General features: G+C 44.9%; 2 protein-coding genes across 2 annotated transcripts in view; one reads left to right on the top strand and one right to left on the bottom strand.

The window, feature by feature from the left end:
- Positions 1-1,511, bottom strand: part of LOC135103314 (adhesive plaque matrix protein-like) — a 2,711-nt gene extending 1,200 nt beyond the window's left edge. The window contains exons 1-2 of the mRNA XM_064009341.1: positions 1,355-1,511; positions 787-933 (exon numbers count right to left, since the gene is read on the bottom strand). Of these exons, the coding sequence (XP_063865411.1) occupies positions 787-933 (147 nt within the window). The 5' untranslated portion in view covers positions 1,355-1,511. The remainder of the gene's footprint in view (positions 1-786; positions 934-1,354) is intronic.
- A 4,113-nt stretch (positions 1,512-5,624) lies between these two features.
- The window catches only part of LOC135103756 (uncharacterized), a 4,716-nt gene continuing 340 nt past the window's right edge, over positions 5,625-10,000 (top strand). The window contains exons 1-3 of the mRNA XM_064010453.1: positions 5,625-5,678; positions 9,081-9,224; positions 9,665-10,000. The exon at positions 9,665-10,000 is cut by the window's right edge and continues 340 nt beyond it. Coding sequence (XP_063866523.1) covers positions 9,081-9,224; positions 9,665-10,000 — 480 coding nt within the window. The 5' untranslated portion in view covers positions 5,625-5,678. The remainder of the gene's footprint in view (positions 5,679-9,080; positions 9,225-9,664) is intronic.

The raw sequence follows: 10,000 nt of genomic DNA, 5'->3' as shown, positions 1-10,000 counted from the left end.
TGATATTTTGTTCTTCGTAGATTATGAGTGGAGGGGAAATAGTTTACTTCATCAGGCACTTAAAGCCGGTTTATTAAAGCACTCTCTTCATAAGTAGGAGTTCGATGCACTGAAGACAGTGCCTCTTTATGCACCTTTCCATAAGGCTGACTCATCTTTATAGGTTGAGAATGGAAGGGAAAGAAATTTGTTTAGATAGTCTGACACTTAATGCATGAATCACTTTAGGGCAAATAGTGAAAATAAGCTTCATCATTGTGCTTCATCCTCAGTTCCTCGCAAGAAAAGTCTGAAGCTTCCACGGCGACGCTCTCGAAGCAGGTCAACTTGTTTTACGTGAGATGCACTCTGGCGTAAAGCAACAAAAAGTTATTTAGAAAAAAACGCCTTATGAAGCTGCCAGTCCCAATAGAAAACAGTTCAAAAAAAGGAATTAACCAAAATTGGAAAAATGTCTTCAAACCTCCCTCTTCAAACAGTTCAAGCTGAAGACAGAGAGTTCTCGTTGATACAAGTGCTCAGTTCACTAATCTGCTGGACCACTACAAGCGTCAACTGACCTCATTCGGGAATTGCATCTGTGTTTTCACTGATACAAGTGTTGGGTTTACTAATCTGCCAGACCACTACAGTCGCCAACTAACCTTGCATCTGTGTTTTTGTTTATACAGGTGTTGGTACTGATCTGCCAGACCACTACAGGCGTCAACTAACCTTGCATCTGTGTTTTTTGTTTATACAGGTGTTGGGTTACTGATCTGCCAGACCACTACAGGCGTTACTGACCTTCTGAAGCAACGTGGTGTAGTGCGGGACGTATTTGACGTGTGGACGGCAGCCTCCCTTGAAGAGACCCGGCTCGGCGTGCACTGTCGCCACCACGCTCAGCACCACCGCCACTGCCGCCGCCACAGTCACGCCTCGGGACACCATCTTGCCGGGAACAGTGGCTAAATGTGTACCTTTCTATATCACAGTGGTTACACTTATAAATCTATTATGCCAGGAATGCAAATGTCCTCTAAATGCCCTCTCAATGCCCTCTCAATGCATGCCTTCCTACAGCGCAATGGTTACACTTATAATACCAGTGTGAAAGTTGAGGAAATGTCCTTTTTTGATGATTCCTCAGTAAGGTGTCAATCCTAAGCCTTCCTCCAGTACTCATGAACTGACTCATTGACTGACTGATTGCTTGACTGACTGGCTGCTTGATTTAGGCGCCGACACAAAAAGATCACACGGCACCACAATCTCAATTACTAGATTCATCTCATTCCTACACGTTCCTCCATAACAACAAAGCACGTCATCTTTTTTTTTTTTCTCCTGCCGCAGGCGCTGACGGGGTTACCTTGAGTGGGTGTTTCTGGAATGAGTGTCGGATGGTCTCTGGCGGTCCCTTTCCAAAGCTCGCACTATTTATACTCCCATGACGCCCCCCAGCGACCTGCCACGCACCCGCCGCCGCGCCGCCGGTGACCGCCCGGGTGTGACTTGCCTGTTCATGCAGTTAAGTAATAGGAACAAGTTTTGGGCGCGTATTTTTTCAGATTACGCGTCATTTCTCTCGCGTATTTGGTGGTAAAAGGAAGGTGTGTTTTGGAAGGTGTGTTTTGATATCTCTCTCTCTCTCTCTCTCTCTCTCTCTCTCTCTCTCTCTCTCTCTCTCTCTCTCTCTCTCTCTCTCTCTCCATCTCTCTCTGTCCTAAATTATGGTTTTGCACGTGACATGGCGTTCTCTGTTTCTCTTTCTTTCCCTTTCTCTCTCTCTCTCTCTCTCTCTCTCTCTCTCTCTCTCTCTCTCTCTCTCTCTCTCTCTCTCTCTCTCTCTCTCTCTCTCTCTCTCTCTCTCTCTCTCTCTCTCTCATTTCCTTTCCTTTCCCCACACACAGACGGACGAGAGGAATACTGCATCTCATGACGCGTGAGAGTGCCTCCGGTGGTGCAGAAGCTTGGCAAATACGGTCACGGTGGGCTGTCAAGGCGGGGCAAGGTGATATGGAGCGTAAGAGCCAAAGGAACCACCTGTACCTTCCCTTACCTTCCCTTGCCTCATAATAAAAAACTTCTATCTTCCCTTACCTGGCTCAACCTTATGTACTGTGATAAAGATCTTACCTGTATCTCCCCTTACCTGCTCCTACTTGATGTACTATTATAAACTTCCTATACTTTTTCTTTAGCTGTCCTTCCCTCATGTACTGTAATGGCGGTAGGTGGTGAAAGGAACACGCACTGAGGACTGAGTACTTTAACAACCTTTCTCCTTTTTTTTTCTTTTCTTTCCTTTTCGAACTAACTGATGTATACATGGAGGGAAATTTGACCACGTATCTTTTAGTTCCAAACCTTACACATACGTAGTTCACCCTTTCCTCCTCAGCCTGTCTTCCCTCCATCACCTACCCACCTATACCTCCAGTGTGTCACAGTATTCTACTATAACGATAATAAACAAAGAGGTGACACCAAAGCTTGCCATGAAACAGTCCTCCATTGACAGAGCCACTTTTACATCAAACGAGAACGACCTTTTGATTGTATATTGATGGATAGTAACAGGAGAAATTATAGAGTATTACAAGTATAGAAATGCATAACAATAATGATAACAACACTTTGTCTTACTATTTCTACATAAGGTTCACATGTTACAGTTTAATAGAAGAGCTAAGTAGGATTCTGAGACACATGCACGTTGAAAAGAAGGTATTAGTAAACTACAGTACCTTCCTTCCCCCTCTAACTGATAAAGGAAAATTAATCTGTTGTTGCTACTTATGCCTATAAAACACATTCTATATATAAAGCATATTCTCCTCCTCTTCCTCCACTGACTAATACATGAAAATGAGCCTAATGTTGCTACTTACGTGTGCCAGTCAAAAAAAGTGCCAGAATCAGTTACATCCGAGAACACGAACAAGGAAAGAACATTACAAAAAAAAAAAAAAAAAAAAAAATCAAGAAAAGAATCTCAAATACCTTAACTTAAAAAAAAAAGTGTACTGTCAGCATTATTATCTTTTTTTTTTCCATGTGATGAACTGGAAAGCTTGTTAGAATGGAGGAAAAGGTACACTTTCTATAATCAATGACCACGCATCATCGGGGGAGAAAAGTGAAAAAAAATGAAGAGGTTTCGTTTATTCAGCGATGCACAGAATTAACGCCTTAAAAAGTTTGTGTGGAATAATGAAAATAACAAAATGTCGCGTGCGGAATGAAAGTCGCTTTTCTGTATTAACATATGAAAGGATGCTGTGGTGGTGGTGGTGGTGGTGGTGGTGGTGGAAGAGGGGAGGAGAGGTAAAGAGGAGGATGAGGACCAGGAAGGCAACGACGAAGAAAAGAACAAGATCAAGAACAAGAACAAGAGAAAAAAGGACAAAGAAAGAACAATGAAAAGGAAAAAGAAAGAAACAAGCAAAGACAGGGAGAGAAAAAAAGACGGAGGACAAAAAAAAAAAGAGAAAGGGAAAGAAAAATAAATGAGAAGAACCAAGACAAGAAGGGAAAGGAACAAACACCAGTCAACTTAACTTAAACAATCTGACGATTAAGATTTGGGCAGATTCTAACCTAACCTAACCTAACCTAACTTAACCTAACTTAAACAAACCTCATCTAACCTGGCCTAACCTAACCTAAACAATCTGACAATTAGGCAAGTTCTCCTTCCGTTAAAAATAAGGAAGTTTTCTCCAGCACAGGACATCACACGGAGACCAAACAGCAGCACAAGTAATGGACAGGAACCCCAGACACACTTCCCGGCAGACCGTTCACCTCACGTTCTCTGGCTTACGTTCTTCTTTTGCTTCATTTACTCTTTTTCCGCCTCATTGACACCTCACGCCACGTCACTCGTCACATCGAAGAAAAGAAAGAAGAGGAAAAATATTAAGTAGAATTTTTGAATCACGTTTTCATATTAATTTTCAACGTGGCAACTTTCCCTTTCACATTTAGGTGGTGGTGGTGGTGGTGGTTGTGGCTCTCGCGTGCGCAGCGGGTGGGTACCTGGCAGGGCAGGAAGGTAAACACACGTGCATTGGTCCGTGAGTGAGAGGTCGTTTGTCTGCCCCGCTTCTGGACTTTCTGAAGAACGAGCGCACACCTCTATGGACGCCTCTGTATGGGATGTCTATGTATGGGTTACCTCTATATGGGGTACATGTATATAGAGGACTTAAATTGAACACACCTACTATATGGCACACAATTACATGGACCTGTATGGAACATCTCTCTGTGGACACCTTATAAGCGTAACACCTCCAACACTCATGGAACACCTTTATATATCACGCCTTTGCACAGACCACCTCTTCAGGAAACACCGCTAAATGAGACACCTGCATACACGACACATCTACTTGGAAGACCTCTATATGGGGCACCCAACACTTGTGCGCTGTACGTGAATGGGTGTGGCTATGGGCTTGGGTATGGGTGTCATGGTGTTGAGTGGGCCATACATAACAGCCATCCCATACATTTCCACCCACCCATCAGTAAACAGCACCAAAAGACTCAGTACTCGGGGCACCATCAATCAGTCACTCAGTCAGTAGAGACACTTTTCAAATTTCGGACACTTTTGACAACACTCTTTTGGAACTAACATCTTTAGTGGGTCTTTTTTTCAGCCTCTTTATTACCCTAGACCAGAGTCCCCTCTTACATAAAAAATACATTTACATCCCAGCCTCCCACAGCCTCTTTCAGCCTCCACAAGTCTCCTATAACCATTTCCAGCCTCCTCCGATCTCTTCCAGCCTCCTCCAACCTTCTCCGGTCTTTCCCAGCCTCCTACAGCCTCTTCCAGCCTCTTCTATCGCTTTCCAGTCTCCTCCAGTCTTTCCCAGCCTCCTTTAGTCTCCTCCAGTCTTTCCAAGCCCCTTTCAGACTCTTTCAGGCTCTTCCAGTCTTTTCCAACCTCCCCCAGCCTCTTTCAGACTCTGTTTTTCCAAGCCTCTTTCAGCCTTTTCCAGCCTCCTTCAGTCTTTTCCAGCCTCCTCCAGCCTTTCCTAGTTTCCCCAATCCTGCTTCAATCTCCACCAGCCTCCTCCAGCCTCCCCAAGCCTCCTTCACAGACTCCTTCAGTCTTCTCCAGCCTCTCCTAGCCTCTTCCAGCCTCCACCAGCTTCTTTCAGTCTCTCCCAGCCTCTTTCAGCCTCCACCAGCCTCTTCCAGCCTCTCCCAGCCTCTTTCAACCTCCTCCAGCTTCCACCAGCCTCTTCCAGTGTCCACCAGCCTCTTCCAGCCTCTGCCAGTCTCTTTCAGCATCCTCTAGCTTCTTCCAGCCTCTGCCAGGCTTTTTCAGCCTCCTCCAGCTTCTTCGAACCTCCACAAGCCTCCTCAGCCTCCTCCAGCCTCCCTAAGCCTCCACCAGCCTCTTCCAGCCTCCCCCAGCCTGCACTAGCCTTTTTCCAGCCTCCTCCAGCCTCCCCCAGCCTCCTTCGGCCTCTTCCATCCTCTTCCAGCACCCGCGACGCCATCCCTCCTTAGCGCCGCCCCGTGATGAGAAGCGCGTGTCATGCATGCCTGGGCGGGGGCGGGTCAGCGGAGGGAGAGGGAGCCGCGCAGCACAATCACGGTGGTATATATTGAGGGTGCTGCGGGGGGCGCTATCATACTTTCTTGGACTCGCTCAAGACACACAGCTCGAGGTAACCCGTCAAAGACCTCTATAACCCTCTCCCCTCACATGTTTCTCCCCCTTTCTCCCCTTCACAACGCGCTATATGTCTTTCATGTAGTGAGGTAATGATTCCTCTCCATGTTTCTTCCTTTATTGCTGGTTGGTTCCCTAAAATTCTCCCCCCAGGAATTACCACGTGTTTCTCCCCTCTCTCCCTCTTTCTCCCCTCTCAGCCGGCGATATATGATCTTGTAGTGGCGACATGTTAATTTCCATGTTTTTTTATTTTTTCTATTGCTGGTTATTTTATTTTATTTTATTTTTTATATATAGTAAGGAACTGGAAGCTTAGTGAGGTTTGTTTTGGTCTGCTTGGTCATTGGGTTTTCTTAGTCCCTCTCTTTTTTGGGGGTACTGGGAAATTTTATTATTTTTTTTTCCGTATGAGGACTTTATTTATTTATTTATTTATTTATTTTATTTATCTACATATGTATTTTTTCCCCAGAACTTTCTGTGACGTGGAGAAGCAATATGAACCTTATTCTCTTTCTTTTTTATTTATCATTTCTTGTTCTTCTTCCCTTTTCATGTCCGTGTTCCTTATTCCACGGTAACTGGACCTACACACACACACACACACACACACACACACACACACACACACACACACCCACACCCACCCACACACACACACACACACACACACACACACACATGTCTGCATCGCTCATTACAGCAGTCTGGAGTACTCTGTGGGATGTGACGGCCTTCCTGACGTGTTATTTTCCAGACTGTTTGACTGCGGATAGACACGTCAACACCTCGACCGTGAGATTCTGAAAGTCATCGTCATCGTTGTTGTCGCTGCCTGATTATTCCTATTCCTCCTCCTCCTCCTCCTCCTCCTCCTCCTCCTGCTCTTCGTCTTCCTGCCCTTTCCTGCCTACTAAATTTATTGTGTCTCCTCTTTCTTACTTATTTATTCCCCTTCTCCGTTTTTCTTGCGTTCCTTTCTGGCCTTTTCATTCTCCTCCTCCTTTTTCTTCTTCTCCTCCTCCTCCTCCTCCCTCTCCTTTTCATTTTTTTTTCTGTCCACTTAATATATAGTATTTTTCTTTCTTGCTTAAGTCTTCCTCTTCCTGTGTGTGTGTGTTTTTTTTTCAAGTTCCTCCCCTTCACTCTTCTCCTGGTCTTCTTCACTCTCACCCTTATTCTTCTCCTCTTTCCTTTCTCTCTTTTTTTTTTCTTCTCATTTTACTTTCACTACACCACCCTTCACTCTTCTCATTCTTTTCCTTCTCTTGTCTCCTTCTTCAGTTTCTTCCTCCTCCTCTTCCTCCTCATCCTCGTCCCTCTTCTTTTTTTTCCTAATCATACTTTCACTGCTGCATCATCTCCTGTTCTTCCTCTTCTCTCTTCTTTCCCTCTCCTTCCTTTCTTTCTCCTCCTCTTCTCTAATACGCCACGGCCATCATCAGCCCTCAAGCGGAAACAACGCCCAGTCATCGCGAATAAGTGGTTGCTCACTCACTTCAGTCTCTCCTTAAAAAAAAAAACCGTTTTCTCTGGTGACTGAAACTCTAACAGAAAATGGAACACAGGCGAAAATCATGCGTCGTTTACTGGTTGACGGAAATGGTGTGAAAAATTAACTTCCGTGCAAATTTGGGTCTTTTCCTGTGCGTATTCTAGTTTTCTGCTCGCATGCAAGGTTGGGAACACACACACACACACACACACACACACAGTCAAGAACCATATCCTGAAACGCCGCACCTCCACTACTTACAAAAGGCACTAGTTAAAGCTACATTAGTTTTTAAGGGCGTTTTTACGATTCTAGCAGCAGAATGACAAGATTTCAACATAAGTAAAAGGAATAACTGTCTTGAGAATACTGCTAATCATCTCTATGGCCTTAAAGAATAAACGTGGCGAGAGAGCAGAGATTTCTAAATACAGGCCAAAGATTCACCGCAGTTCCCTTCACCACACCTTCACCACACCAAGCACTTCAAGGTGATGGTGTTTCGATGCGTGACGTGAACTAACTACCACAGTGGGGTGGAGAAACTGGAGTCGTTGTTAGTCCACACAAGCGGCGGAGTTCACGTGGCGACGCTCCAATGATGCCCAGTCACGCCCATTCGCTCCTTTCCTACGTGGATGAGGCCAAGGATGCTTTCAACACGTGACTAAAGGAAAGAGTTTGGAAGATTCTTGTATTGCAATTTGTCTTGGGTTTATTAGTTGTTTTCTTTTTTCTTTTTTCTTTTCTTCTCTTTTTTTCTTTTTTCTTCTTTCATTGTTTTACTTTTTTGGTCAAGAGTTGCCACGTTATGATTTGTAACATTCCCGTATCGTAACTTGTTTTGGGTTTCTAAGCTAAAATTGAAACATTCTCGCATGGGCTTTCATGTTCCTTTTTTCTTTCTTTTTTTTTCTTTTTTCTTCATGATTAAGCGTCGTCACACTCACTTCCTCCGCGGCTGAGGTCAAGGTTGGAAAATAACAATAACATTTCGCCACGCTAAACTGCTTTGAACTCAGACGTGTTTCCTTTCTTCTTTTTCATGGCTAAGAGTCGTCACACTTAATTTCCTTCGTGGCTGAGGTCAGGGCTGCAGGAAAAAAAATAACAAAATAAGTTTCCTCCAACGTAAACTGCTCTTAAACTGCGCATGTTTTCCTTTCAAGAATCGTTTGCACATATTTTGACCACAAGACAGCGTGACTTCAAGAGGTTTCCGACGTTTCATGACTATTACATTATGCCGGTTTCAATGCCTCGCTGGCTGTTTCAAAGCGTTGTTGAATCTGGCTGCACAAGACGCTACCACGAACAAAAAAAAAAAAAAAAAAAACAATAAGAAAAAAATAAATTGATAAAATAGAGAGTTCGTGTAAGTAATACAGTAATACGGTGAAGTTACGCCTTAAGCCTCAAATCCTCCCTTGGGCCGTGTGAAGTTCGTGAAGTTCCCTGTGGCTTCTCGTTCTCTCTGCAGTGTGCCGCGGTCGCCTCGCAAACCGCCAAGCGCCGCGAGGTTCACAAGCGGTCTCACTGTCTGTGCTTGCGTGGCTAAACAATTCATTTGCATACATTTCACTTTTGTTTCAATAGACGACTTGGGTACATTGCGAACTGTGGTGTGAGAGAGAGTAATTTCCGCGAGACAATTACCATCGTTGTTAATGAGTCGCGTGAGGGTGAGTATGGCAGCATTTTAGACCACCACAGCAGACGAAACCTTACCCTCGTCCACTCCTACTGTTCCTGCTGCTGCTATTCACAACTACTGAAATAATCAACACCAACATTATCTCTTCATTTTCAGGCTTTACATCTATTTTCAGGATCCTGTACACAATATGTCTATTAAATGTAGCTGACAATTAATTCTTTCCTCGCTCCATTCCCCGCCAGATGATGTCCTCCGGTGTGAGCGTGGCGGCGGCGGCGGTAGTGGCGGCCCTGCTGGTGTCGGTGGAGGCCGAGCCGGGGTTGTTCAAGGGCCGGGGAAGGTGCCACCCTAAGATCGTGCCTTTCTACAACACTGTTTACGATAAAGTAGGTCGATCGGCTGTCGGGACGGTCCTTCAGGGCACAAAAATCAACACTCGATAACAGTGTCTCACTAACCACACACCACTGGGGTATGATCAGTGACTGCAAACAAGTGCAAGTAATCTGATGCAGCAGCACGAGCTTTTGCGCACGAATAACACATATTTTCATTTAATTCACAAGTCTTTTAGATCTATCAAAAATTCGTCTCGGTTTTTACCTTTTACATCTGACAGCTTCAGAAATTTCCCTGATTTTTGCTTTACGATTCAGTCTCTTTCACGTTATGTATATAATCTTTATGTTAAGGAAATGAGTCATGAGAATACGTAGTAATGATGATGATGAAGACGAAGAAGACGATAATAATGAAAAAAAAAATCATGATAATATTATGAATCTCTTAATTGTTTCTCTCCCGTCCCCTCCCTCGCCTCCCGCAGGTTCCGATCCACCACACCGTGTACGACGACAACTTGATCTACAGCACCGTGTACCACACCGTGTACAAGACGCACTACATGACGCACCACACCACGCAGTACGTGCCACAGTACGTCACCAAGGACGTGCACAAGGATGAGGTCCACTACGTGCCCAAGTACAAGACGGAGCACAAGACGGAGTACGTGCCGCAGTACGTCACCACCACGCAGCTCGTGCCTTCCTACGTCACCACCACGGACTACAAGACGCAGCACCACACGGACACCAAGCTGGAGACCGTGTACAGCAACGTGGTGGTGCCCAAGTACGTGACCACCAATGAAGTGCAGTAC

Source organism: Scylla paramamosain, chromosome 9, assembly GCF_035594125.1.
Source record: "Scylla paramamosain isolate STU-SP2022 chromosome 9, ASM3559412v1, whole genome shotgun sequence".
In the NCBI taxonomy this organism is placed as follows: domain Eukaryota; kingdom Metazoa; phylum Arthropoda; class Malacostraca; order Decapoda; family Portunidae; genus Scylla; species Scylla paramamosain.
The sequence above is the reverse complement of the archived record's forward strand: the minus strand, read 5'-3'. Positions and strand labels throughout refer to the sequence as shown.